The sequence below is a fragment of the Cnephaeus nilssonii genome (assembly GCF_951640355.1).
Source record: "Cnephaeus nilssonii genome assembly, chromosome: 19".
Classification (NCBI taxonomy): Eukaryota; Metazoa; Chordata; class Mammalia; order Chiroptera; family Vespertilionidae; genus Cnephaeus; species Cnephaeus nilssonii.
The window spans coordinates 582,547-608,702 of NC_137090.1; the positions used below are offsets into that span (position 1 = coordinate 582,547).

General features: G+C 67.4%; 5 protein-coding genes across 9 annotated transcripts; 3 read left to right on the forward strand and 2 right to left on the reverse strand.

Annotated features, from left to right (window-relative positions):
• The first annotated feature begins 3,498 nt into the window (after positions 1-3,498).
• DUS1L (dihydrouridine synthase 1 like) lies at positions 3,499-8,695 on the forward strand. The gene is made up of 14 exons (XM_079797600.1): positions 3,499-3,656; positions 4,047-4,297; positions 4,784-4,892; positions 5,329-5,379; positions 5,696-5,808; positions 6,059-6,141; positions 6,248-6,351; positions 6,543-6,687; positions 6,880-6,976; positions 7,049-7,134; positions 7,414-7,559; positions 7,846-7,883; positions 8,014-8,089; positions 8,188-8,695. Exons 2-14 carry the CDS (start codon positions 4,061-4,063, stop codon positions 8,325-8,327), a joined length of 1,425 nt encoding a protein of 474 aa, XP_079653726.1. The 5' UTR covers positions 3,499-3,656; positions 4,047-4,060; the 3' UTR covers positions 8,328-8,695.
• A 92-nt stretch (positions 8,696-8,787) lies between these two features.
• GPS1 (G protein pathway suppressor 1) lies at positions 8,788-13,034 on the reverse strand. 5 transcript variants are annotated; one of them, XM_079797567.1, is made up of 14 exons: positions 12,943-13,034; positions 12,253-12,345; positions 11,898-12,079; positions 11,433-11,597; positions 11,219-11,354; positions 11,066-11,143; positions 10,850-10,907; positions 10,391-10,476; positions 10,105-10,199; positions 9,892-9,997; positions 9,735-9,815; positions 9,497-9,634; positions 9,195-9,329; positions 8,788-9,115 (listed from the first exon to the last, which is right to left on the reverse strand). In XM_079797567.1, the coding sequence occupies exons 1-14, from the start codon at positions 12,973-12,975 to the stop codon at positions 9,041-9,043; spliced, it is 1,461 nt and encodes a 486-aa protein (XP_079653693.1). In that variant the 5' UTR covers positions 12,976-13,034; the 3' UTR covers positions 8,788-9,040. The 5 variants fall into 5 exon arrangements, with proteins under 5 accessions (XP_079653693.1, XP_079653692.1, XP_079653694.1 ...); XM_079797566.1 differs by having other exon boundaries at positions 10,850-10,910; positions 12,943-13,033; XM_079797568.1 differs by having other exon boundaries at positions 10,850-10,910; positions 12,958-12,990.
• A 7-nt stretch (positions 13,035-13,041) lies between these two features.
• Positions 13,042-16,406, forward strand: RFNG (RFNG O-fucosylpeptide 3-beta-N-acetylglucosaminyltransferase). The gene is made up of 8 exons (XM_079797602.1): positions 13,042-13,372; positions 13,577-13,625; positions 14,256-14,358; positions 14,436-14,589; positions 14,827-14,915; positions 15,010-15,175; positions 15,589-15,674; positions 15,773-16,406. Exons 1-8 carry the CDS (start codon positions 13,115-13,117, stop codon positions 15,846-15,848), a joined length of 981 nt encoding a protein of 326 aa, XP_079653728.1. The 5' UTR covers positions 13,042-13,114; the 3' UTR covers positions 15,849-16,406.
• A 3,477-nt stretch (positions 16,407-19,883) lies between these two features.
• Positions 19,884-23,029, forward strand: DCXR (dicarbonyl and L-xylulose reductase). Its single transcript, XM_079797601.1, has 8 exons — positions 19,884-20,671; positions 20,746-20,843; positions 21,277-21,431; positions 21,517-21,559; positions 21,627-21,726; positions 21,801-21,865; positions 21,951-22,068; positions 22,184-23,029. Exons 1-8 carry the CDS (start codon positions 20,353-20,355, stop codon positions 22,285-22,287), a joined length of 1,002 nt encoding a protein of 333 aa, XP_079653727.1. The 5' UTR covers positions 19,884-20,352; the 3' UTR covers positions 22,288-23,029.
• A 279-nt stretch (positions 23,030-23,308) lies between these two features.
• Positions 23,309-25,897, reverse strand: RAC3 (Rac family small GTPase 3). Its single transcript, XM_079797619.1, has 6 exons — positions 25,743-25,897; positions 25,237-25,308; positions 25,044-25,161; positions 24,883-24,945; positions 23,644-23,803; positions 23,309-23,554 (listed from the first exon to the last, which is right to left on the reverse strand). Exons 1-6 carry the CDS (start codon positions 25,775-25,777, stop codon positions 23,424-23,426), a joined length of 579 nt encoding a protein of 192 aa, XP_079653745.1. The 5' UTR covers positions 25,778-25,897; the 3' UTR covers positions 23,309-23,423.
• Positions 25,898-26,156: the final 259 nt, after the last annotated feature.

The window sequence follows — 26,156 nt, forward strand, 5'->3', positions numbered from 1 at the left end:
GCCCGGCCCACAGCTGAGCACCATGTCCACAGCTTGGCTCTCCCAACAGCAGGTGGGCGGGTCAGCGATGGGCTGTCACAGCCACAAGGAGGAATGCGGTTCTGGTTTGTGTGCAGCACGATAAAGCAGCGGCGGGTTTCTGGAGCTGGGACCTCAATATCCAAGATCCCAGAGCAAAGGTCCTTCAGGGACAGGGTCGTGCCACAGTGACCCCAACGGAGATAACAACCCGACACTGTCAGGTCCCTACGACCTCTGCATCGCGGGAAGCGGGAGGTGACGCCCCGGAAGGAGGAAGGAGAAACGAGGCCCCGCGGCTGCTCCGCGATGGGCAGCAGGAGTGAGGCTGCAGGAACGAACCAGTTGCCTGACGTCAGAATGAAACTCCTAAGGAATCTAAAGAGAAAACACGCAAACAATCCATGAGTTCAGGAAGGTGAGTACGCAAACCTCAACTGCACTTAAAGAACAGTTTACTGGAAGTTCATGGGGGACCCTGGCCAAGAGGGGCCACGTTCTGGGTCATAAAACGAGTCAAATTCTAAAGGATTCGCTTTCTAGAAGACATTTCCTCTGACCGCAGCTGCATCAAATCCGAATCGTTAGCAAAAAGCCCTTGATTCCTCAAATACTTAGAAACCACTTCTAACTAACTCTGGTTAAAGAAGAAATCAACGTGCAAATTAGGGTTTTAAACTGAAAAGTGTAAAAATGTGTGCGGTTCGGCTAACGGTGCTCAGGGGAAATCTACAGCAGGAAGGAGAGGCCAGTGTCAGAAAGAAGCCATTTCTCCAACCAGTGACTTCAGATTCCACCTTCAGAAACTAAAGAAAAAAAGACCAAATGAGACCCAAACGTAGGTACGAGAGGAACTAAAACGTCAGAGTAAAAATGCATAAAAAACAAAATGAGTGAAACCAAAACTACATCTTTGATTCATTCCCGGGTTTCGGCGCGTGCACACACACACACCCTAGTTCTGTGAGAAGACCAACAATTCATAAACCTTAGGCCAGAGACAGCTTGTGTGTATGGGGGGTGGAGGGGGGGCTGGGAGACAGAAATTACCAATAATCAGGAATGACAAGTGATATCGCTAAGATTATACACAACTTTATGCCAAACAAATGAAGTGAGCAAATCCCACACAAGACGAAGTAGACGACCAGAATAACCCTGCATCTATTGAAGAAAATGAACTTGTTTAAAACTTTTCCACAAAAAGCAACTCCAGATGAACGGCAAATTCCACCAAAAAAAAAACTTAGGGCCTGGCCGGTGTTGAGCGTGAACCCAGGAATCAAGAGGTCACCAGTTCCATTCCCAGTCAGGGCACATGCCCTGGTTTCGGGCTCGATCCCCAGTAGAGGGCACGCAGGAGGCAGCCGATCACATCAGCGTTTCTCTCTCCCTCTCCCTCCCTCCAGTAAACTGTTCTTTAAGTGCAGTTGAGGTTTGCGTACTCACCTTCCTGAACTCATGGGTTGTTTGCGTGTTTTCTCTTTAGATTCCTTAGGAGTTTCATGTAGACAATCACACCACACACAGAAGGGCCTTTTTCTTGTTCCTGTCTGGACACCTTTTCCTTTTCTCGCCGTATTGAGCTGGTCAGAGCGGCCAGCTCTGCTGAGAGGAAGACTGGCGAGAGCAGGCATCCCGGCCTCCGAAGAGACGCATTTCGCCCGTCGTCACCTGTGATGTTAATTGTGGTTTTGGGTTTTGGTTTGTTTTGTTTTTTGTAGATTCTCTGCCAAGTTTAAAAAGTTCCTCTCCATTCCTAGTTTATGGAGTTTTTTATTTTTTATGCTTCACGAAGTATGTCACCTTTGCAAGAGGCCATGCCATGCTAATCTTCTTCCTACAGTTTCCATTTTAGTGTCTGTGCTGCCGAAACCAGCACCTTTTTATTTTTAAAAAGTACATTTTTATTGATTTCAGAGAAGAAGGGAGAGGGATAAAGAGAAACATCAATGAGAGAGAATCATGGATCGGCTGCCTCCTGCACGCCCCCTCCTGGGGATCGAGCCCGCCCCCGGAGCCTGTGACCTGGCTGGGAACTCAACCACTGAGCCATGAAGGCTGGGCTCACCTCTGTTCTTGATAAAGGACCCCTCCCACACCAGGCCACGCAGTCTACCTACGTGGGAGTCGGGGGTCCTCAGAGCTGGCCCTCCGGGAGGAAATGAAAGGAGCCCCATAAAAAATTCCGCAGGCTCCCATGTTCTTGGTTCTTACTGGCATTGGGCAACTTTAAATTTAAAAAAAAGGTAAAAAAAAAAAGTTTCTCAAATGCCGTATGCCCTTGGTCAACTTCTGGGGTCCTGGAACGGCTGCTTTTAACAATTTGTCCCGTTTCATCTTTACGTAAGCAGAGACAGGGGCGAGTCCTACGTGAGCGTTTATTCCAGTAACGCAGGCAGCATGGGCGGGCAGCAGGTCGGCTGTGAAAACCTGTTTATTTAGGGATAAGGACGCGGGGGATGGCTGCAGGGTCTGGTCAGTGCGTCTCCTCCAGGATCTTGAAGTCCCATAACAAGGCCGTTAATTTTTAATGGCGTTAAAGCCCAGCTCCCCGGCCGTTCCTGGGGCTGGAGGAGGGTCAGCATTCCTGAGGCAAACTCCCGGAGGGGCCAGGGGCCAGCACAGCGACCAGATCAACGTGGACCAAGGAAGGACGTCCTGTCCTCTGTCCTCCTAATGCACTTTCTTCTCTGGGCAATGGACCCATCCCGGCCCCAAGGCATACTTCCCTTTTTAAAAAAATACATTTCTACTGATGTCAGAGCGGGAGGGAGAGGGAGGGAGACAGGAACATCGATGAGAGAGAGCCATCGATGGGCTGCCTCCTGCGCGCTCCGCCCCCCCCCCCCCCCCCTGGGATCGAGCCCACAACCCGGCCACGTGCCCTGACCGACCGGGAATCGAACCCTGACCTCCTGGCTCCTAGGTTGGGGCGCAGCCCCCGAGCCCCGCTGCCGCTTGTCCTTTGACGGCGGCTTCTCTTCTTGCAGCTCAGGCTTCCCGGGCCCGGGGGACCCCTCACCACCGCCCCTCAGGTGCAGCGCCCCCAACACCGGGGTCCTGTCCCCATTGGCACCTCGGCACCCCTTCCGAGTTCCAGCGGCTGCTGTCCGCCTGCGGCCTGCCTCGCTGACCCTTAACCCCTAACCCCTGACCCGGACCTCTAACCCTAACCCTGATTCTGATCCTGACCTCGGTCACGCAGGAGCCGGAGACTCCGACCATCGGGGAACCGGGAAGGGACCGCGGCGCAGGGCTGAGGGGGCTTAGCTTTTTGGGGGCGCGGGGTGAGGAGGCCGGGACCAGGGCGCAGGAATCGGTGGGGAGACGGAGGTAGGAGGGACCCCAGGATCTGGGACCACGTGCTCGGTCCGGGTCCTAGCGTAAGGCCGAGCCAACCTCCGGCCTCTGACCTCCGACCCCGTTCGGGCCCTCGTCGCGTGCGGGCCTCTTCCCGGCCGGGCTCGGTTTCCCGGGGGGCGCATTTCCGGTTGCACCGCGGGCCGCCCGGACCGCCCTGGCGGAGGCACCTTCCGGCGGCCCCGGCGCGGAGCCCTGGGCTCGGCTGCGGCCCTGCGCGAGCCCGGAGCCCCGCACGCCGCCCCGAGGACCCCGCCCCGAGCTCGGCCCATCAGGTGCGCTCCCCGCAGGGTCCTGGCCGCGCTGCCGCCGCCTGACTCCTCCTGCCCGGGGACCACGGGGCGCCCAGACGGCTTTACGTGTAGTTTCCGTTTCCAAAAGCACCCAACGCGCCGCCGGGCTCTCGGTCACCAAAGCGCTGGCGGCCGCAGCCCGGCTGCGGGGGAAGCGCAGTCCCGGTCGGTCCGGGGCGGAGAGGTGGTCCCTCCAGGGGAGCAGGGGGCGCTGCACCTGAGCTCCCCTGTGACACGGCGGGGCCTCCTGACACCCGAGGGGCTGGGCGGAGGGCCGCCTGGTTCAGGTCTCCAGGGACATCCCCACTGGGGGGTCCTGCCCCCCTCCTGGCTCTGGTCGCTGAGCCCCCCTCCCCCCCCCCCACCCCGCAGGGTGGAGAGAAGAGATGCCAAAGCTGCAGGGCTTCGAGTTCTGGAGCCGCACCCTGGGGGGGGCCCGCCACGTGGTGGCCCCCATGGTGGACCAGAGCGAGCTGGCCTGGAGGCTGCTGAGCCGCCGCCACGGGGCCCAGCTCTGCTACACCCCCATGCTGCACGCCCAGGTCTTCGTCCGCGACGCCAACTACCGGAAGGAGAACCTGTACTGCGAGGTGTGCCCCGAGGACCGGCCCCTCATTGTGCAGGTGCGGCCGGGGACCTGCCCTGCACCCCTGGGAGCACCTTGTTCTCAGCTCTGATTGGAGCCGGGGGTGGAGAGGGCTCTGGGGAAGCCGGGCCCACCTGCAGCTCCTCAGAGCTTGACCCCTCCCGGGACCTGCTTGCTCAGACCTTGGCGGATGGACAGCTTGGCCGCCAGGAAAGATCTGTAGCCCCGTCACCTCCCTCATACTGCCGTTCCTCAGAACAAGGAGAAAGAACGGCCCTGCTCTCAGCAGCCAGTGACCCTGGCCCGTCACAGTCGAGAGAAATCCTGGGAACCTTGAGGCGGGGCGGGGGGGGGGGGGGCTGGTATGTGTCCCAACTTAGTCGTTTTGGAAGCATTTAGGGCAGGAGGCCCCCCTATAGTCAGCCCCTGGGACACGCCCCCACTGGGACCCCAGGCGAACCCTGTGGGCAGCCAAGGGCCAGGGCCTGGCTCCGGTTCCTGGTGATGGTCCCGTCTCTCCCAGTTCTGTGCCAACGACCCGGAGGTGTTTGTCCAGGCGGCGCTCCTGGCTCAGGACTACTGTGACGCCGTCGACCTGAACCTGGGCTGCCCACAGATGATAGCCAAGCGGGGTGAGTCGCCTGGGGCCGGGGCGAGGCTGCAGGTGGGGACAGGGCTGTGGGCTCTCAGCGGCCCCTCGCTCGCCCGAGGGCCCGGGCCGTGGACGGGCTCCCGGGATGAACGAGTGTTGCTGCCGCAGCCCCAGTGGCTGTTCCCCTTGGTGGGCTCGGCCGTCCTTCCTCGTGGGGCCTGGGGAGCTGCTGGTGGCCAGAGACCGTGTGGGGCGGGCCTGCCGTTCGGCGCCCTTGAGCCCGGGCAGCTGGGCACACAGAGCCACCAAGTCTGACGCTGAGAAATGGCTCAGTGGCCGTCTCCCGGGAGACACCCCCTCAGGGAGCCCCCGGCCCATGAGCTCAGTGCAGGGAGCTCGGGGCCAGCCTGGCGGGTCGGCTCTCGGCCTGTGTGGACGCGGGAGGAGGGGGACGAGGACCACGTTTGTCACTTCAGGTCACTACGGCGCCTTCCTGCAGGAGGAGTGGGACCTGCTCCAGAGAATGAGTGAGTCGGCGCGTGTGGGTGACGGGCGGGCCACGTGTGGGTGAAGGGCTGCGTGTGGGTGACGGGCGGGCCACGTGTGGGTGACGGGCGGGCTGCGTGTGGGTGGGCGAAGGAGAGGACAGTGGCCAGCAGAGACCTTGTGGCCACCGCGCTCTCCTGGCTGTGGCCCTCATGCAGGGGGTGTGGAGGCCGTCTCGCGCCTGCGTCGGGTAGCTGCCGCCTGCACTGGGGCTCTGCTGCTTTGGGGGCTTAGTTGGGGGTCCCCACCGCCTCCCAAGGGTGACCACCCAGTTCTCAGAAGCCCCTCCTTCCGCAGTTCAGCGGGCCCACGAGAAGCTTTCCGTCCCGGTCACGTGCAAGATCCGGGTCTTCCCAGAGATTGACAAGACCGTGAGGTACGCCCAGATGCTGGAGAAGGCTGGCTGCCAGGTGAGGGGCCGGGGCCTGCTCCCAGGTGTCCCAGGAGCGCTCACCCTCTGGGGCGATAGGAGTCACAGTGACCTTGAGGGGGCCCATGAGGGCGGCTGGCCTGGACCCTTGACGGGGCCTAGGCTTCTTGCCTGCACCCTGGTCGCACCGCAGGGCATCAGCTGGCCCGAGCGCCGCCCAGGCGGGGTCTGGGGGGGCCAGGGACTGAGGGCCACGCTGCGTGGCGCTGAGCCAGCCCTCTGCGTCCTAGCTGCTGACGGTGCACGGGCGCACCAAGGAGCAGAAGGGGCCTCTGTCGGGCACCGCGTCCTGGGAGCACATCAGGGCCGTGCGGTGAGTGGGGAGACGGCCCTCCAGGCGACGGGATGGAGCCGGGCTGGATGCTGCCCGCGGGCGGGGACCCCAGTCTCCTCGCTGAGTGCCCCCTGCTCCCCCGCAGGAAGGCCGTGGCCATCCCTGTGTTTGCCAACGGGAACATCCAGTGCCTGCAGGACGTGGAGCGCTGCCTGCGGGATACGGGGGTGCAGGGCGTCATGAGTGCAGGTGAGGCCGCACCCCGCCTCCGGCCCCGTGTCCACGTCGTGCCGCCACCGGCCCAGCTGCCAGCCTCGGGCCTCGCGCTCCCCTCGTGGCCCTGCGCCGGCGGCAGCCTTGCCCTTGGTGTGATGGGGCAGGGGTGGGGGTCCCTCTGGGGTCATGAGCACCCTGAGCTGAGCCCCCGCCCCCTCCCGCAGAGGGCAACCTGCACAACCCCGCGCTGTTCGAGGGCCGCAGCCCTGCCGTGTGGGAGCTGGCCGAGGAGTACCTGGACCTGGTGCGCCAGCACCCCTGCCCGCTGTCCTGCGTCCGGGCCCACCTCTTCAAGCTGTGGCACCACACGTGAGTGCCCCCCCCCCGGGCACTGGGGGTTTCCCGGCGAGGTCTCCAGAAACGTATCCGTTGTTGGCCACCGAGCCAGGCCCAGAAGGGCCGGGTGAGGGAGGCAGCCTGGGTGGGAGAGAGCAGCTCCCCGCTGCCCGGGCGCGGGCGGAGCTGGGGGTGGGGGTGGCCCGCTGACGGCATCTGTCTCAGGCTGCAGGTGCACCAGCAGCTTCGCGAGGAGCTCGCCAAGGCGAAGACCCTGGAGGGCGTGGCCGCCGTGAGCCAGGAGCTGAAGCTGCGGTGTCAGGCACGTGCAGGGGCTGGGAGCCGCTCGGTGCCTCTGGGACTGGCTGGTGACGGGGACCCTGGCCTTTTGCAGGAGGACATGTCCCGGCAGGAGGGGGAGGAGCCCTCGGGTGGCCTGCCTTTCTTCCACTGGATCTGCCAGCCCTACTTCCGGCCGGGGTGAGCATGCGGGCGTGGTCGGGCCGGGCACACGAGGGCCCAGCGGGCCCAGCACGCTCTGCCCCATCCTCCCAGGTGCCCAGCCGCTCCCCTGCTCATGGACGCTTAGGTTTATGTCTTTCCCCTCTTCCCCTCTGGTCCCATCTGTGGCCGAAGCCCTGCCTGGGCTCAGAGGTCAGACCCCAGAGTCCCGGTGCCCCTGGCTCCACACGGGCCCAGCCAGCAGCCTGAGAGCTCGGCTGTGGGCCTCCCAGCTCTGCCACGGCCCTTCCCTTCCAGGCCCAAGGAGGGGAGCAAGGAGAACACAGGCGCCCGCAGTAAGCGGGCCCTGGAGGAGGAGGAGGGCAGCGCAGACGTCCTGTCCAAGAACAAGCAGAAGAAGCAGCTGAGGAACCCCCACAAGAACTTCGACCCCTCGCTGAAGCGTAAGCCGCGGCAGCTGCCACCCTGAGGCAGCCGGAGAGGCTGTGGCTTGGGACCGCCTTCCTGAGGGACTGGGAGACCCAGCCATGGCCGCAGCATCTGAGCCCTCGGGGGAGGACGGGGGCTTGGGGTTCTAGGCACCAAGTCTGCATGTCGGCTGCCCCGAGCGGCCTGGCGGCCACAGCGAGCAAGGAAACCCACAAGCTTTGCGTGGGGACCAGGGGCCGGGGTGGTGGTGGGGGGGCTGCTCACCTGGCTCACCAGGACCCCCTTGTGCTCTTTTCCCAGCAAAATACGCAAAGTGCGACCAGTGCGGGAACCCCAAGGTGAGCTGCCCGGGGGGGGGCTCGGCCCCAGGGGCGTGGGCAGGGTGGTCCCTGCTAACCCTTCGGTCTGAGGGGAGGGCCCTGCTCGGCCGGCACAGCCCCCTCAGCTCACTAGCTTTCCTGTGTCCAGGGCAACCGGTGTGTGTTTAACCTGTGCCGGGGCTGCTGCAAGAAGCGAGCTTTCAGAGAGACTGCGGACTGCCCAGGTGAGGGCACTTGCTACCCCCTAACCCCCTCCCCCGGCCCCTTGGGCAGTGGGACCTGTGACCACCTGAGCCCCATTTCCTCCCCACCCCTCTGCCAGGTCACGGATTGCTTTTTAAAACCAAACTGGAGAGATCGCTGGCCTGGAAGGGGGCCCAGCCCCAGCTGCAGGAGCCCCCGCAGGCGGGACCCGGGGACCCAGGCGGCTTCCCCGAGGTCCTGGGCAGTGCCCTGGCCTGAGGCCGGCAGAGGCCGCCGCCGCCCCTCCCTCCGGGCTCAGGACTGTGCGAAGCCCCCACCCTAAGGAGACGCCTTCACTCAGGGAACCTCCTGCTCCTCCACACCCCTCGGCCACGCTGGGCTGAGCGCGGCCCCAGCGAGCGCTCCCAGGCTGGACCTGCCTGTCCTCGCACTGTGCGCCCCAAAGTGAACAATAAACCTTCGGAGACTTGCACAGAGTGACGCCCCGGCCAGCGTGCCCGACCACAGCCCCCTGGGAGGGAGGGGCCCTCAAAAACGGGCAGAGCCTCCTGCCTCCACCCACGCCAGCCAGAGGCCGCCCTAGACCAGGGCCGGGAGGGTGGGCTCAGCCTTGCACAGGCTGGGCCCTCTGCTGCCTGGATGCGAGGAGCCCAGGGAACGAGGCCTAGGCCCTCCCCCCGCCAGCCCAACCCCAAGAGCCGGACGCAGAGAGAACAGATCAGAGGAGGCGCCTTTAATGGACTAAGGTTCACAACGATCTGCAGCCCCACATGTGAGAGCAGGCCCTGAGGCCTCGCCTTTCAGACACCCTCCTCCGTGGGGCGGACAGAGGGGGTCACACAGGCGTCCAGGCAGGGAGCCGACGGCTGGAAGCCAGCAGCTCCTCCAGAAGTGCTGGGAGCAGGGGGGCCAGGTGTCCGCGCCTGGGGGCAGGGCGTGCAGATGTTCCTGGAGGCGCCAGGCGGGCACGCTCACATGTTGGTGCTCATCCGGGACTGGCTGTTGGCCGGCGTCAGCTCCCCCTGGCTCCCTTCCCGGGGAGGGGACTGCAGGGGAGACAAGGCCGTTGGCCCAGGTGTGTGTGTGCCCGGCTGTGCCGCCCCCGTCCCCAGGCCCCACCCTCACCTTGACGTGGATCTGGTTGCGCAGCACCGCTGCCCGCAGGATCATGGCTTTGGCACGGCGCTGGAACTCCTTGCCCATGAGCAGGGACTTCTCGAAGGTGGTGCTGCGCTGGTCCACGTCACGGGCATACAGGATCTGCAGGGGCGGCGGCGGGTCAGCGGGACCAGACACCCCACCCCCACCCTGCTCCACGCCCCCACCTTGTCATGGGGGCCGCCTCACTATGGGGACCGCCTCAGTGTGGGAGCACCTTGCTGGGACACTGCCTTGCCCGGGGACCACCTCGCCGTGGGGGGGACCACCTTGCTGTGGGAGTCGATGCGGGCATTGATGAGCCCCTCAAGGATGAGCTGCGTCAGCTCGTCCTCCAGCGCGGCCACCGTAGTGTTGAAGGCGGTGGCCATCCTGCGCATGTCGGCCGACACGTAGGGGCTGAAATACTGCAGAGCAGGTGGGCATCAGCTGCCCAGCCTCCCTCCAGGTGACCCACAGCCCCACCTGGGCCTGCGTGCACCCCCCCCCCCCCCGCACCCCACCTACCTGGATGAGGGCGCGGTTGCGGATCTGGGTGTACAGGGTCCGGACATGGGGGGCCAGGTACATGTCCAAGAGCAGGTTGTCCTGATGAGAAAGCTGGTCGGTCAGGAGCTGCGGCCCCAGCCTCCGCCCTCCCCACCTGCAGCCGGGCAGCCCTCACCTTCATCTCGTCCAGCATCTTCAGGCACGAGGCGTACTTGGACTCGTAGAACTTGAAGATGATGTCCCGGACCTGGGGCTCCAGCTCCAGGAACAGCTTGAAAGAGCTGCAGGGTCCACACTCCTCAGGGCCGCCCTGCTCCCCCACGCCCCCCCGCCCTCTACCTGCACCCCCAGATGGTGGTGGCCAGGGACACGGGCCCTGCACCCCCACCTGCTGGAGATGACGTTGCGCTGCAGCTCCTGCCGGTCGAAGGTGGCCAAGGCGCAAAGGCCGCCGTACACCGCCACGTTGCTGGGGGACAGCAGCTGAGGGGAAGAGACGGGGGTCACTGCCCATCTGGACAAAAGCCAGGAAAGCCCAGGGCTAGGGCTGGTCCCCCACCCCCACTCTGAATGCCGCTGGGAGAGCCCCCAACAAAGAGGCCAACCATGAGCCCGCCTTCCTTCCACGTCCCGCGAGGCCCCCCGGTGCCCCTCACCTCGGGGAAGCCCCTCACCTCGGGGAAGTCGCAGTGGTCGAAGGAGGCCAGCAGGAAGCACTTGGCCGCCTGCTTGTACTTGCGCGCAGCCAGCTCCGCCAGCCCTGGGGGGAGGGAGGGGGCGTGAGACCAGCGGCTCCGGGGCTGCCTCCGCCTCGGACAGAAGCTCTGCCATCGAGGTGAGCGACAGCCGAGAGCACCCACATGGGCCCCTCCGTGGGCCGGGCACCCAGGAGCCGCACAGCTGCTGTCGCAGCCGCAGGGGACTCGGGTGGGGACCGGCTCTGACGGCAACGGTCAGGGGCGACGTCTGCACTAACCCCTGGTCACACCGGCCTGGGCCGGGCAGGGGCCACCTACAGGGTGGGGGGGCGGAGCGGGGGCACCCAAGGGTCTGCCCAACTGCGAGGGAAGAGCACAAGCACACAGGCCACCTCCGCGGAGGCGCGCGGGGCCGCCTGCCCGCCCGGCCCTCACCTGCGGCACACTTCAGCTTGGTGAGGATGGCCTGGGTCTGGCTGTCGCGCTCCCCTCGCTGCTGCAGGGGAAGGCGACACATGTGAGCCACTTGTGCCCTCCACACCCTCCCCAACGGCCAGGCCGACCCCCAGCCCCGGCCGGAAGATGGCCAAGGCAGATGGGAGGCCCAGGCCCACAGGCGGCCGTGGTGGGAGGGGGGCAAGGCCTGGTTACCTCTGCGATCTCGGGAGTGGACTCGGCCTTGCTGACGTAGCTCAGCACGTGAGACCAATTCTGCAAGTAGACGCTGACCTGGAAGGCAGGCGGGACGACTCAGCCTGGGGTCCCCTGGCCAGGGCGTGGCCGCCCGCCGGCGCCTGCGCGCACCTTGATGACGTTGAGGCACATGTTGATGACGTGCTTGGCGCTCGTGCAGTAGTCCCGGGCCCGGGAGTAACACTTGAGGGCGTTGCTGAGGTCCCCGCAGTCGAGGTAGTGGTCGCCCAGGTCGTCGTGGCCGCGCCTGTGGGCGGGCTGTGAGTGCACGCGGCCTGGCGTGGCCCTGGCATCCCTGCCACCCTCCCCGTCCCGCTGGGGGCACCTGATGCTCTCCTTGATGGAGTTGCCCTTGTAGTTCTTCAGGTCCGTGTCCAGCTTCTCCAGCTTCAGCAGGGCCTTCTTCCGCGTGGCCTCCACCCAGGCCGTGTCCAGGGGCGGGGGCTCCACCCCACTCTCAGGGATGGCGTCCGGCGTGCTCTGCAGGTCCCTGAGGGAGGACGGGCCATCAGGGCTGATGTGCCCGAGGAGGGCGCCTCCCAGGAACCCCTGCCCGGCCAGAGCCCCTGGTGGGAGCACCCAGTGGGCAGGGAACACCGACAGCGCGGGGGCGGGGGGGGGGGGCAACGGGAGGCGCTGTGGCCGCGCCAGCACAGAGCCGGAGGAGCTGGTGTCAGGATGATCTGCAGCCCCTGGATCTTCAGCTAGGGCGCCGGGCTCCCCCTGGCCTTGCCGCAGCCAGCACTGCACCTGGCAGACCCTGCCCGCCTCCTGGGCGGCCTGGCCTCACCTGGTGGCCTCCGAGAGTTTGCGGTGGACCTCCTCGTACACGTCCACGTTGAAGGTCCTCTGCACGAAGGACAGGGCCATCTTCAGGGCCTCCACCCGCAGCGGGGGGCAGTGGTCAGCAATGAACTGCAGCCGCTCGATGCGCATCAGGCCGCTGTAGCTGGCAGCATACTGCTCCAGGTCCTGGGCGAGGGGGCGGCCGAGTCAGGGGCAGTGGCCCCAGTGCTGGCCCTTCCCCTTCCCCGCGTCTGAGAGGCTACGCAGGGGCCCGTGCAGGAGCCCAGGAGGTTGGGGTGGAAGGTCCAATGTGCACCGGCCCGGACCCAGCAGCACTGACACCCCCGGAGAGCTCCTACCAGGGTGGGGTTCTCCACCACGTAGTTGACATCGGGCGCATTCTGCGGGTCCTCCTGGGGGTCCACGTCGATCTGCATGGGCTCCACCGCCCCCTGCAACAGGCGCCCTGTCACCTCGAGCCAGGGCCTGCCCAGGGCGGGCGGGAGTCCCTCCCTGTGCCCTGAGCTCACGCTGCCAGCCTCCCGCCTCCGGCTCAGCACCGCCCGTCAGAAGGGCTCCTCGCAGGGCGATGCTAACCCCCCCTTCGGAGCGGGGCGGCCCCAGCCACCATCCTGGCGCAGCCTCCTCCGCGCGACCTCCACCCGGGAGCATCCCGAGCGGCCGATGCGGCCTCGGGCCGGGCCCGGGCCCGGACGGTACCTCGTGGAGCAGCGTACAGGCCGACAGGCTGGCGCTCAGGCTGCAGTCCCCGGCCGTGCCCGGCAGGAAGCCGTCCGCCCCACCGCGAGGGGCGGGGCCCGGGCCGCCCCTCATCCCGTCCTGACTGCCTGCACCCCCCGCCCCGGACAGAGAGCTGGCTGGCTGCTGCGGGGAGAGAGAGCGTTAGCGCGGCGGACCCGCCGGCCGACGCGTGGGACGAGACTGCGGGGCTGGGGCGGACACGCGGGCCGCTCGGCCGGCCTCGGCCTCGGCCTCGGCTCCGGCCCGGCGGCTGGGGCGTCGAGGGGCCGCCGGCCGCGGCCCGTTACCTGTAAGTTAAACACCTGAACCGGCAGCGGCATCTTCGCCCACCCCGCCGCGGTGCGCCGTCCACTTCCGGGGCAGCGCGGCCACCGCTTCCGGGTCGCGGCGAGGGCGGGGCGGCCCTTAAAGGGGCCGCGGCGCGCCTGGCCCGGGCGCTGCCGGCGGGTCGGCGGCCGCATGAGCCGCGCGCGGGGGGCGCTGTGCCGGGCCTGCCTCGCGCTGGCCGCCGCCCTGGCCGCGCTGCTGCTGCTGCCGCTGCCGCTGCCCCGCGCGCCCGCCCCGGCCCGCGCCCCCACGTCGACGCCCGCCCCCGGCCCCCGCGCGCCCCGCCTGCGGCCCGAGGAGGTCTTCATTGCCGTCAAGACGACGCGCAGGAACCACGGGCCGCGCCTGCGGCTGCTGCTGCGCACCTGGATCTCCCGCGCCCGCCCGCAGGTGCGCCCGACCCCCGCCCGCGCCGCGGCCCAGCGGCCCCCCTCCTGACCCTTCCTGGGCTCCAGACTTGGGGTGCCCTCCCGGCGGACACGGGGCGAGGCTGGGGAAACTCCCGTGAGTGCCAGTTTGGATGGCATAGGCTGGAGCCGGGCACCCCCCTCTCCCCGCCGGACCCCACGTCCCTCACAGCTGGTCTCTCCGCAGACCTTCATCTTCACCGATGGGGACGACCGGGACCTGCAGCTCCAGGCGGGTGAGTGTCTCCCACCCCAGCTGTCCCCGTTCCAGGGCCTCCCGTCCCCCTGCTGCGCACAGAGGGGTGTCACCTGCTCAGGGTCACTGACTGGCAGGGGGCAGCATCCCGCCCCGCCCTGCCTCCGGGGCCACAGCAGGCTCCCAGGGCCCCACCCTCCCACGTCTCCCACCTGTCAGGTCCGTCCCAGCTCAGGCCCATTTCCTGTGGGGGGGGGGGGGGTCCACGCGTGGGGTGCCAGGTGGGCCCAGAGGTCAGCAGCGGGGTCAGCCAGTGAGGCCCCATCAGGGCTGTGGTTGGACCCAGCCTGTGGGCCTTGAGCAGAGCAAGGCACCAAACCTGCCGACAGCCACTTTTTTAAAAAAAACTTTTTATTGATTTCCGAGAGGGAGAGAGCTAGAAACATCAATGATGAGAGAGAACCATGGACCAGCTGCCTCCTAGACGCCCCCCCACTGGGGATGGAGCCCACAACCCAGGCATGTGCCCTGACTGGGAATGGAACCCTGGCCTCCTGGTTCCTAGGTTGACGCTCAGCCACTGAGCCACGCTGCGGGCCTGACAGCCACACTGTGCGCTGACCTCGTGGAGCCTGGCTCCCGCCCTCACACGTCCTGTTCCTCCCACCAGGCAGCCACGTGGTCAACACCAACTGCTCGGCCGCACACACCCGCCAGGCGCTGTGCTGCAAGATGGCGGTGGAGTACGACCAGTTCATCGAGTCCGGACGCAAGTGTGTGGAGGCCGCGCCCCTTGGGGAGCCCAGGGCCGCCCTCCCGGCCCGCTCGCTGAGACTGCCCCCCCTCCCAGGTGGTTCTGCCACGTGGACGACGACAACTACGTGAACCCCAAAGGCCTGATGCAGCTGCTGTCCACCTTCTCGCCCAGCCAGGACGTCTACCTGGGGCGGCCCAGCCTGGACCACCCCATCGAGGCCACTGAGAGGGTCCAAGGAGGGGGAACTGTGAGCACTGGGGCCAGGAGGGGCAGTGCCTGACCCGCCAGGGGGACCTGTCCGGAGCGGGCCAGCCAGGAGGTTCTGTGGGAGGCGCTGGGGCGGCCACAGCCCTGTTCCTGGTGCCCGGGAGCTCCTGCTGCCTGGACCAGGCGCTGCTAAGGAGCGGCTTATGGTGGCACCTGGGGTGTCAGGCAAAGAGTCAGGGTGAAGACTCGCTCTGACGGGCAGCTCCCTCCTCCCCAGGTGACCACGGTCAAGTTCTGGTTCGCGACCGGTGGGGCCGGGTTCTGCCTCAGCAGAGGCCTTGCCCTCAAGATGAGCCCGTGGGCCAGGTGAGGGGCTGCGGGGGCGCCTGCTGCCCGGGGAGGTGGTGCTGAGGGCAGGCAGCGCTGACACCCCCGCCCCCCTGACCCCCCGCCCCCCCAGCCTGGGCAGCTTCATGAGCACGGCCGAGCGGGTGCGGCTGCCCGACGACTGCACGGTGGGCTACATCGTGGAGGGGCTGCTGGGCGCCCGCCTGCGGCACAGCCCGCTGTTCCACTCCCACCTGGAGGACCTGCGGAGGCTGCCGCCGCACTCGGTGCTCCAGCAGGTGGGCCGGGTCCCCGGAGCCTCGGCGGGTGTGGGAGGGCCTGGCCGAGCTGTCCCAGCTGAGCGAGGACTGGGCAGGGATCGGGGAGTGGCCAGGGGGGTCCAGGTGTGGTGGGGGACCTGGTTTCCTGTGGCGGCTCTTTGCAAAGGACGGCCATGCTGTCCCCGGTGACGGGCCGGGGCCGCGGGGCAGCAGGCAGTGGTCTGGGGGTGACGGGAGTCCCAGGCCAGGTCCCTGGGACAGTGAGTGGCTTGGGGCTGGGGCACCAGCTGTCCCCCAGCCGCACCGCTCAGCCCGTCACCCTGCAGACCTGCCCCCGAGGCCCGGGGACCAAGCCGCCCCCCTGCCCAGACCCCGAGGGGGTGGGGGCACTAGAGGGGATGTGCGGAGAGTAAGTCCTCCTCCCCTCCCAGGTGACCTTGAGCTACGGGGGTCCTGAGAACCCACGGAACGTGGTGAACGTGGCCGGAGGCTTCAGCCTGCAGCAGGACCCCACGCGGTACGTGGGGGTACGTGGGCCGTGGGCCGTGGGCCGTGGGGAGGCGCTCTGAGCCAGCTGCCCCTCCCTGGGCCCTGACTCCTCATCCCCTTTCTCAGGTTTAAGTCCGTCCACTGCCTCCTCTACCCAGACACGGACTGGTGTCCTGTGACCTCACCTCTCAGTGACCCTTGACCCCTGACCCAGGGGGTGGCTCTTGGATGAAGCCTGCCCGCTCCTGGCCTCGGTTGACTCCCTGTAGCTGCGCTGCAGGCCCAGGTGACCAGGCCCTGAGGAGTGGGCTCCAGGCCAGGGTCCTGTGTGGGGTCCCGAGGCTTTCCCGGCAGGGTTCCTGGGGGAAGGGCCCTCCCTGTACCTGGCTCTGTGCCCCAGGGCATCTCGGCTCCGGGGCAGTGGCACTCGAGGGCTGAGGCCCAGCCAGCTGTGCTCTGGGCGTCTCCACGTGGAGGCCACGTGTTGGGGGACCCCGTGGGCAGGCCCCTCTCGGGTTCCTCAGCCAGACTCCTTCCTGGGGACCTTGAAGAGCCCCCTCCACTCTGCCTCAGCCCTCAGTCCTGGTCTCTCCCGGCTCCGAGTCCGGGAGACAGGAGCCTTTGTGGGGCGCCCCTTTGGCGGGACGCCTCCGCTGCGCTGCCCACCTGCCTGTGCCTTCCCGGGAGGTGCCAGGAGCAGCTCGCCGCCCTCCTGCCTCTGCTGTGCTGTTGCCAGAAGCGGATAAAAGTTTGATTGTTACTTTCTGTCTGGCTCCTTGGCTCAGTGGACGAGGGAGCTCCTGGCTCCTCCCCGGAGGCCCCGCCCCTGCAGCTCAGCCCCCAGGGCGACCGTGAGCCCCAGCCCTTACCCAGGCCCTGGGCTCCAGGACTCAGTGTGTGAGGCTGTCTGCAGGCCCCTGAGAGGGGTGGGGCCTCAGGGTGTCAGCTTAGGGGCTCTGCACCCGGCCTCATCCTGGGAGGAGCTGGCAGCTTCTCCCAAGGGCGTCGCCTTACACTCGCCCACGCGCCTTGGTGGCTGGGGAGCTGAGTCCTCGGCAGAGGGGGTCTGCCCACAGCGCCCCATCCACGCCTTGCAAACCGCTCAGTCCCGTCCTCTGGGGCAAGTATGTGGAGACCCCTCCCAGGACTCTGGCCTGGAGCCCACGCCCGCTGCCTGGCCGGACTCACGCGTGAAGAACAGTCAGCCAGCCAACCCGGACGTGACCAGAAAGGCTTGGGGCTCACATTCCAACTCAGGAGTGCGTCCCACTCGGCTGGAGGGGCCAGGCCCCAGCAGGGAGAGCTCAGGGTTCCCGCGGCCGACTCCGGAGCCTGAGTGGGACACGAAGTGACCTGAAGCTTCCACTGTGTGGGGTGGGCAGTGGGGACTGGCAGGGGCAAAGCAGGGCTGGGAGCCGGGCCCCTGGGTGGGCGGGGCCTGGCCTGTGGGCCTCTGTCCAGAGGCTCTGTCTCTGGCGTGTTGGGTGCCCTGTCCTCCCTGAGGCCGCCTGGCCCTGCCCGGCCGCCTGGAGAATGGCCTCTTGCGGGAGCACCCAAGGGCTGGCCCTTCCCTCAGAGCCTCCCACTCCGCCTCAGCCCTGCACCTGCTCAGGTGTCCCCTGAGGGCCGCCCGCCTGCTTTAGGACGGTTTGCACCTCTTCAGGAAAACAAACTTCCTCCTGAGGGCCTCGGAGGAGGGAATTTGAGCTGAAGGACCTTTGTCCAGGACCAGCCCTGCCCTCTCCTAGGCCTCTCCTGCTCCCCGGGCACACCCCGCCCTGCAGCCCTCCACTCTCCTGGGCCTCACAGCCCCCTGCCCCGGGGAACCCTGCCGCCCCTCTCTCTGTGGCCGGAGCGTGCGTGCCCAGTCCCCTGTGGGAGTGTGTGTGCCCAGTCCCCTCCCAGAGCAGCCCCCAGGCCAGGCCCAGAAGGACGCAGAGCAGGGAGGCAGGCGGGGCCTGGGAGGGACCTGCGGACTGGCCACCGAGAGCCAAATTAGTCAACAGAGCCAAATATCACCACCATTCACGGGGCTTGGGGAGGAGGGGCTGGTGAGAACAGCTTCTCTCAAGTTTTTCTGTAAACGAGCACGTGAGTGGCAGCTGGAGGGGGACGAGGGGTTGGCAATTTTTTGCTGGTTTGTTTTTTAAGGAGAGAAAATAGCTACTTGTTGCTGGTGCAAAAGGGGTGGACCCTTGGGGCGGGGCTTCCATGGCGCAGGGAGGTTCCTCGGTTCTAAATTCGCCATTTAAGAGGGAGCCCCCACCCTCCACCCAGTGAAAGCAGCACCGAGAGGTAGTTCCAGCGCCGCCCCGCTCCCCGCTCCCAGGCCCCGGCCCCGGCCCCGCCTGGAGTCTGTGGCCACGCCCCCGAGGAGGCCACGCCCTCGGACCCGCCTTTACCGACAGCCCCGCCCCCTCGTCCCCACCCACGGTGTCCGCTCGCTGGGGTCGATTTGCCTAAATGAGTAAACGGAGGCCTTTCTCCGGGAACCGGGGGGTGCCGGGCTCTGGAGGGTCAGGGGCGGGGGGCTCCCATTTCACCTTCCATGATGTCCGAAGGGCAAGTCCGGAAGCCAGCGGATTCCACCGCCGACCCCGCCTCGTGGTCGCAGGAGGGGACCCGTCCGGGCGGAGGGCGGAGGGCGGAGGCCGGCCTGCAGCCGCCTTCCCTTCGCTGAGGCCCAGCGTCTGGGATCTGACTGCTGCCAGTTGGAGAGGGCGGAGAGCCTGCGGAGCGGGGGTGCCCTAGACCCCAGGCCCTCCCCAGGGAGGATGGACCGGCGTGGGGGGTGGGGCGCCGGGCCAATCTAGTTTATCCGGCCCCAGCAATGCGGCTTCTCCTGGGCGCACCTCCCCACAAGTCCACCGGTGAGGGCAGCCCGGCTGCGGAGGGTCCCACAGCTGCTGCTCCTCCGGCTCTCGCAGGGCCTTGCTGCCCGCAGGGTTTCGGCTGTGCTGGCTGGGTCCTCGCGCGGCTGTGCCATCCAGAAGGCCGAGTGTGGATGTAATGAGGCCTGGGCTGGTCAGCAGGTGGACTAGTGCAGTGTCCAACCTTGGGCAAGAGGGCTGGGGTGGGGGTGGGGGTGGGGGTGGGGATGGGGGTGGGGCCCTCCCAGCCATGGTCAATGGCCCCGCAGGGCTGGGAGAGCTCGGCACCGTGGGGGTGGGGTGCTGTGGGTGCTCTGGCCGTCCGAGGGCCTCGCAGAGCAGGGTTTGCACCCTTGATGGGGCAGTCCCCCGGCCCACCAAGGGCCACAGGACACAGGCAGGATGTAGCCGCCATTCTGGGGGCAGGAGAACCCGGCAGGGGTCGAGGCCCGTGGTCGGCAAACTCATCAGTCAACAGAGCCAAATATCAGCAGTACAACGATTGACATTTCTTCTGAGAGCCAAATTTTTTAAACTTAAACTTCTTCTAATGCCACTTCTTCACAATAGACTCACCCAGGCCGTGGTATTTTGTGGAAGAGCCACACTCAAGGGGCCAAAGAGCCGCATGTGGCTCGCGAGCCGCAGTTTGCCGACCACGGGTCTAGGCGATGTGCCTTTCTGGGGGGCCGGGCTGGGGGTTGGCCCTCTCTTGGCCTCTGGCGGGCAGAGGTCAGGGTCCAAGGTTAGGAGCAGAATGCCAGGTGTGTGTGTGGGGGTGTGGGCCGGGCCTGATGGGAGGACCCTCTTTGCCGCCCCCCCCCCCCGGGCTTCTCCAATCTGTGCCACCTGCTGACCCTGGCCACCCTCTCCTCCAGCCTGTCCAGGACTCTGGACCCAAAGCCCCAGGTGCCCCAGGGTCCTGCCATCAGCAATTCCCTCCTGGCCACAGAGGGTCTCTGGAGCAGTGGTTCCAGGTCTTCCCACAGCCCACAGAGCAAAGCACCTGTGCAGGGAGCCGGCGCCGCTGCACAGGTGCTGTCGCTGACCCTGACCCTGACCCTCAGAAGCAATGCCTGCCCTCGCTGGCCCCATGCACCCCCACGGCCCGTGTCTGTTCCTTCGTAGCCTATACAAGCTTTAAAAATACATGTTCAGATTGATTTGGAGAGAGAGGAAGGGAGAGGGATAGAGAGAGAAACATCGATGAGAGATATCGATCAGCCCTAACCGGTGTGGCTCAGTGGATAGAGCGTCGGCCTGTGGACTGAAAGGTCCCAGGTTCGATTCCAGTCAAGGGCATGTACCTTGGTTGCGGGCACATCCCTAGTAGGGAGTGTGCAGGAGACAGCTGATCGATGTTTCTCTCTCATCGATGTTTCTAACTCTCTATCCCTCTTCCTTCCTCTCTGTAAAAAATCAATAAAATATATTAAAAAAAAAAAAAGAGAGAGAGATATCAATCAATCGGCCGCCTCCTGCACACCCCCTACTGGGGATGGAGCCTGCAACCCAGGCCTGTGCCCTGACTCGGAATCCGACCGGTGACCTCTTGGTTTCTGGGTCGATGCTCAAGGGCTGAGCCACACTGGCCTCCCGTGGGCTGGCCGGGGTGATTTTGGGGTGCAATTCCCTTTGAGGTTAAAGTGAACCTTCGGATTCTGCTCCAGGCTGATTGATGGTCCAAACGTCCCCTCTGGGCACCAGGAGGCCCCCTCCCCCGAGGTCTGGGGGCGGCAGGCATGCGATCCCTTTTGCCAAACTTCTTCTCAGAAACCAAACGAGAAGCATGAGGCCTGCGCTCCCACGGCATTCACCCCCACGCCCGGCTTGGCAATGCCGTGGTCCTCGCCGCAGGAGGAGGCTGGCGGGACCTGCCGGGCGACTTCGCTCCCGGCGGGTGCGTCGCCACCGGGCAGTTTGAAAACCCTGTCCCCGGGCCTGGCGGGACCCCTGCCCCCCGCCCCCGCCGCGCCCCCTCCTTCCGGCCAATCGCCCCGCAGGAGCCCCGCCCCCCGCCCCCGCTCCCGCCCCGCGCTGGCCCCGCCTGGCCCCGCGCTCCAGCCCCGGGCCCTCCGGTCCCCGCCCGCAGTTGGCAACGCCATGGAGCTGGGGCTCGCGGGCCGCCGGGCGCTCGTCACCGGGGCGGGCAAAGGTGGGCCGGCGGCCGGGGCGCGGGGCGCGGGGCGGGCGGCTGGCCGAGGCCCCTCTGAGCCGCGCTCCCCGCAGGCATCGGGCGCAGCACGGTCCGGGCGCTGCACGCGGCGGGGGTGCAGGTGGTGGCGGTGAGCCGGACCCAGGGCGACCTGGACAGCCTGGCCCGCGAGGTACGGCCTCCGGTCCTCGCCCAGCGGGTCCTCGCCCAGCGGGCAGCGGGCAGCGGCGGGGCCGAGGGTGGCCTAACGCGCAGACTCCGTGGGCTCCCGAGTGGCCTCCCAGGCAATGGCGACGCCTCCTGGGCTTGGAAGGAAGCAGAAATGGCCGCCTTGCGGGCCCCGGGCCAGAGGCGGGGCTGAGCAGGGAGGGCAGGAGGGAGTGGAGTCCGGAGGCCCCTGGTCCCCAAGCTCTCAGTGGCCCTGAGACCAGCCAACCCCCTCCCCGCTTCCTCAGCATCCGGGGGTTCTGAGCCCTAAGAAGGTGGCTGGCTCCTGGGGACCCCTCCCCCTGCCCCTGTGGGTCTGAGAGGTCAGCCGCACCCAGCCCCGCTTCCTTGTGGGGCAGACACCCTGATTGCTGTGCACCCCCCCCCCATGAACACAGTGCCCCGGGGTCGAGCCCGTGTGCGTGGACCTGGGAGACTGGGAGGCCACGGAGCGTGCGCTGGGCGGCGTGGGCCCCGTGGACCTGCTGGTGAACAATGCCGCCGTGGCCCTGCTGCAGCCCTTCCTGGAGGTCACCAAGGAGGCGTGTGACACGTGAGCCCCGGGGTGGGGGGCTCCGGGCGGGAGGGTCGCCCCCAAAGCAGCAGCCCAGCCCCTGACCAGGACCCTCTGCCTCCAGCTCCTTTGATGTGAACCTGCGGGCTGTTATCCAGGTGTCCCAGGTGAGCTGCCCCGGGCAGGAGGGGGACCAGGTTGGGGAGGGTCCCCTCACCTTCTCTGCAATTCCAGATCGTGGCCCGGGGCCTGATTGCTCGCGGGGCCCCAGGGTCCATCGTGAACGTGTCCAGCCAGGCCTCCCAGCGGGCACTAACCAACCACGGCGTCTACTGTGAGTGCACCAGCTGCACCCCACCCCACCCCCAGCCTGCAGCTGGCCCCCACTTACACAGTCCCTCCTCACAGGTGCCACCAAGGGTGCCATGGACATGCTGACCAAGGTGATGGCTCTGGAGCTTGGGCCTCACAAGGTGGGCCTGCTGGGGTGCCCCCCATCATTGGGTGCCCGGGGCCCCCCAGCCCACCGTGCTGAGCCCCCCCACCGTCCCTGCACAGATCCGTGTGAACACAGTGAACCCCACGGTGGTGATGACGCCCATGGGCAAGGCCAACTGGAGTGACCCCCTTAAGGCTAAGACCATGCTGGACCGGATCCCGCTGGGCAGGTTTGCGGGTGAGTCGGCAGAGCCCAGCGGGGCGGGGGGGTATGGGGGGGCACAGGCCTGCCTGGGTGAGGAGGAGGGAGGGAGCTTCCTTCACCCCCACCCCGCCCCCAACTCTGCCTGCAGAGGTGCAGGACGTGGTGGACGCCATCCTCTTCCTGCTGAGTGACTGCAGCAGCATGACCACGGGCTCCGCTGTGCCGGTGGACGGGGGCTTCCTGGCCACCTGAGGCCGCCCCCACAGCCCCGCTCCCTGCTGAGCCCTGCCTCTCCCTCTGCCCCATCCCCCCAATAAACACGATGCTCCTGCTCAGCCCGCACCGGTTCCGGCTGTGGGCGGGTGGCCAGAGCTCGGGGCTGGGTGTGGACAGGAGTCCCCGGTGGGGAGATGGCCATTCACTGCGGGTCCCAGGCGGGTGGCAGCCTGGCTCTCGGCCTGAGGTTTTTAGACGGGGCCCCCCTTCCGGCAGAGGCTGGACCTTCCAGAAGCTCCTGTAGTTACTAACAATGGCTGTTGAAGAACCGAGTAGCGAAGTTCCTGAAAACCTCGCAGTTGGCTCTGCAGACCAGTGAGCCCTCTCCAACCGCGGCCTTCGGGTCACGGGCCTGCCTGAGCGGTGCCCGCGGCCGGGGGTGAAGTCCGGGCCCCTGGACCATGGCTCCGGGCTGACGGGTCTCCCGACCTCCGTGTATCCCACGGCCCACTGGCTGCCCCTCCCACCTCGCTGTGCTGACCTCTGCACCTTGGTCTGCCTGGGTCCGCAGCCTGGACGCCCTCCCTCCTGACTTCTCGCAGACTCAGCGCCGCCTCCGCCAGCCTGGGCGGAGGGGGGAGCCGTGGGGAGGGCCCGACTGCTGACTGTCCCCCCACACCTCGAGCCTCTCTGTGCCCCTCCCACAGGCCCACCGCCGGGGCCAAATACACTTGCTCTCACCTCCCTCTGGGCCGCCTGCTTTGGGGTTGGGGTGTGGGAGCAGGCTCACCCCCCTGCACCAGGGCGAGTGGTTAGAGGCAGCAGATGCTGGAGAACGTTTATTGTATAAAATAAAACGGGCCGCCCTTCCCGGGCACATGGACGGAACACCCACCCCCCACCCCCCGCCAGGGAAGCCCATCCTGGGGCTGCCCTGCACCCACTCCTGCAGCCTGAGGGAGACCCCGCTCCCTCCCAGCCTCCCGCGGGCCAGGGCAGGCTGGAGCCGTGCCCCCACAGAGGAGGCAGCGAGGCTGAACCCCACCGCCCCGGCCCACCCCATGCTCCTAGCCCTTCCCCACCCTCCATACCCCCCACAGCAGACTCGGACACAGGACAGCTCAACACCACAGCAGACACGGGGGGGGGGGGGGGGGGGTCCCCAGGCCGGGCTAGAAGACCGTGCACTTCTTCCCTGGCTTCTTCACGGGGGGCGGGCACAGCACTGCCCGGATGGCCTCGTCGAACACCGTCTTCAGGCCGCGCTGCGTCAGGGCCGAGCACTCCAGGTACTTGACTGAGCCTGGGGGCCCGGGGAGAAGAGTGAGGCAGGAGGGCAGTGAGCTGGGGGGGGGGGGGGGGGGTCCGAGGGGCCTGGCCAAGCCCACTCACCGATCTCCCGGGCCATGGCCAGGCCCTGCGGGTAGGTGATGGGTGCCAGCTTCTTGTCCCGCAGCCGCTCGATGGTGTCCTTGTCGTCCCGGAGGTCCAGCTTGGTGCCCACCAGGAGGATGGGCGTGTGGGGGCAGTGGTGCCGCACCTCCGGGTACCACTGCGGGGAGGGAGGCTCTGACCCACCCCTCAGGGGCTTCTCCCCGAGAGAGCAGGCCGTGGCGCCCCCGGGCCCTGCCTCACGGCCCCCAGACCCACACTCAGCCCTTCCTGCTTCACGGGTGACCACCCGGTTGGATGGGGGACAAGAATCCCCAGCCGGGCCCTGGCCGGTGTGGCTCAGTGGATAGGGTGTCAGCCTGTGGACTGAAGGGTTCAGGGTTCAATTCCCGTCAGGGCACAGGCCCGGGTTGCGGGCTCCATCCCCAGGAAGGCGCTTGCAGGAGGCAGCCGAACAATGATTCTCTCTCATCATTGATGTTTCTCTCTCTCCCTCTCCCTTCCTCTCTGACATCAATAAAAAAATATATTTTAAAAAGAATCCCCAGGCGGAAGCTTCCAGGCCTATGAGGGCCTCCCAGCCGGGCCCTTCCCGGCTCTGAGCGCCTTGCTCACCACCCTGCCCAGCCCTGGACCCTCGTCCCCCAGCCCTGGAAACCCCACGCCAAGCAAAAAGGGCACCTCCCCTCTCTCCAGAGGACCGTTAGCCTGGGTGAGGTCTTCAAGCCGGAGACCCTGTCCCACCAGAGCAAGTCCCCCGGCCCCCCCTCCCCTCGGACAGGCCCCGCCCCTCCTCCCCTCGGACAGGCCCCCGGCCCCTCCTCCCCTCGGTCAGGTCCCCGGCCCCTCCTCCCCTCGGACAGGCCCCGCCCCTCCTCCCCTCGGACAGACCCCGGCCCCCCTCCCCTCGGACAGACCCCCGGCCCCTCCTCCCCTCGGACAGGCCCCGCCCCTCCTCCCCTCCGACAGGACCCGCCCCCCCTCCCCTGGGACAGACCCCCGGCCCCTCCGGCAGGCCCCGCCCCTCCTCCCCTCGGACAGGCCCCGCCCCTCCGCCCCTCGGACAGGCCCCGCCCCTCCTCCCCTCGGAAGGCCCCGCCCCTCCTCCCCTCCGACAGGCCCCGCCCCTCCTCCCCTCGGACAGACCCCGGCCCCTCCGACAGGCCCCGCCCCTCCCCTCCTCGGACAGACCCCGCCCCTCCTCCCCTCGGACAGGCCCCGCCCCCCGCCGGGCCCTACCTTGGCGCGGACATTCTCGAAGGAGGCGGGGCTCACCAAGGAGAAGCAGATCAGGAAGACGTCCTTGGGAGGAAGGAAGGAGGGCCCAGGTGGACGTGGCCAAGGAGGCCGTGTGCCCACCCCAGGGACCTCAGGGCGCCCCCCCCCCCGCCACCACCTACGGTTTGGGGGTAGGAGAGTGGCCGCAGCCGGTCGTAGTCTTCCTGCCCGGCCGTGTCCCACAGCCCCAGGTTCACCGGCTTCCCGTCCACCATCACATTGGCCGAGTAGTTGTCGAAACTGCAGGGACAGCGGGGCGGTCGGCCTGCGGCTCCCGCTGGAGCCCCGTCCCCGGCCCGCCGGCCCCGCACTCACACGGTGGGGATGTACTCCCCGGGGAAGGCGTTGGTCGTGTAGCTGATGAGCAGGCAGGTCTTCCCCACGGCGCTGTGGACGGAGGGCAAGCCCACGTGGCTCCCAGGCCGCCTCGGCCCCTCTGCCCCGCGAGGGCAGCCCCGCCCGCAGGGCCCCGTGCCGAGGGAGGGGGCCGGGGGTCCCAGCGTGGAGGCTCCGCAGCGACCTAGGGCTGGGGGAGGAGGACCTGGGAGGCGGGCTTCGGGGGCTGAGCGGTGGGTGCGGGAGGGAGGGGCCGGCTAAGGGTGCAGCCCAGGTGAGGCCCCCCCACCCCCCCCATGGAAGGCCCGGCGGCGGCGGCCAGGTCCGGATCCTGGAGCATCAGGTGGGCCTGGCTGGAGGCCTCGCCCGGGAGCCGGGACCCCGCCCCACCGCGCCCTCTGCCCGGCCGCACCCTCCAGCCGCGAGCCCCGCCAGGCGGGCCGCCGGGCCGCCCCAGCCCCGTCCCGCGCGCCACGCGCACTCACCCGTCGCCGACCACCACGCACTTGATGGCCTGCATGGGCGCGGGCCGGGCGGGCGCGGGGCCAGGGAGCTGCGGAGAAATGCCCGCGCCGCAGCGGCCGCGGACCCGAGCCGAGCGCCGAGCCGAGCCGAGCGGCCGGAGACAGCCGAGCGCTGCCGAGTGTCGGGCGCGGAGACAGCCGAGCGCGACCGCCGGGGGGCGCGGGTTTTCCGGAGGATGGGAGGGGGTGCGGACACGGCGCCCCCTCCCCCGCCTGTCCTTGAGCCCGGGCCGCCCCTCCCCGCTCGGGTTCGGCGCACGGCCCGGCGCACAGGGCTCCCCGGCCAAGGGGCAGCCAGGCCGGCGATGGCTCACACGCGTGGGTGGTCCGCGTGCACGTGGCTGCCGCTAGGGAGACCACTCCCAGGCCTCTCGC

Coding starts and splice junctions, on each gene's coding strand:
- RFNG (XM_079797602.1), top strand. CDS start 13,115: ATGAGCCGCGCGCGGGGGGCGCTGTGCCGGGCCTGCCTCGCGCTGGCC. Junction 13,626..14,255: donor GGACCTGCAGCTCCAGGCGG/GTGAGTGTCTCC, acceptor TCCTCCCACCAG/GCAGCCACGTGGTCAACACC. Junction 15,675..15,772: donor CTGCAGCAGGACCCCACGCG/GTACGTGGGGGT, acceptor CCCCTTTCTCAG/GTTTAAGTCCGTCCACTGCC.
- GPS1 (XM_079797569.1), bottom strand. CDS start 12,727: ATGAGGGGCGGCCCGGGCCCCGCCCCTCGCGGTGGGGCGGACGGCTTC. Junction 11,598..11,897: donor AAACTCTCGGAGGCCACCAG/GTGAGGCCAGGC, acceptor GTCCTCCCTCAG/GGACCTGCAGAGCACGCCGG. Junction 9,635..9,734: donor GCAACCGCGCCCTCATCCAG/GTAGGTGGGGTG, acceptor CCTGCTCTGCAG/TATTTCAGCCCCTACGTGTC.
- DCXR (XM_079797601.1), top strand. CDS start 20,353: ATGCCGTGGTCCTCGCCGCAGGAGGAGGCTGGCGGGACCTGCCGGGCG. Junction 20,844..21,276: donor TGGACAGCCTGGCCCGCGAG/GTACGGCCTCCG, acceptor CCATGAACACAG/TGCCCCGGGGTCGAGCCCGT. Junction 22,069..22,183: donor CCCGCTGGGCAGGTTTGCGG/GTGAGTCGGCAG, acceptor CTCTGCCTGCAG/AGGTGCAGGACGTGGTGGAC.
- DUS1L (XM_079797600.1), top strand. CDS start 4,061: ATGCCAAAGCTGCAGGGCTTCGAGTTCTGGAGCCGCACCCTGGGGGGG. Junction 4,893..5,328: donor ACAGATGATAGCCAAGCGGG/GTGAGTCGCCTG, acceptor TTGTCACTTCAG/GTCACTACGGCGCCTTCCTG. Junction 6,977..7,048: donor AGCTGAAGCTGCGGTGTCAG/GCACGTGCAGGG, acceptor GGCCTTTTGCAG/GAGGACATGTCCCGGCAGGA.
- RAC3 (XM_079797619.1), bottom strand. CDS start 25,777: ATGCAGGCCATCAAGTGCGTGGTGGTCGGCGACGG. Junction 25,162..25,236: donor GGGGAGTACATCCCCACCGT/GTGAGTGCGGGG, acceptor CTGTCCCTGCAG/TTTCGACAACTACTCGGCCA. Junction 23,804..24,882: donor TCGAGAATGTCCGCGCCAAG/GTAGGGCCCGGC, acceptor CCCTCCCCGCAG/TGGTACCCGGAGGTGCGGCA.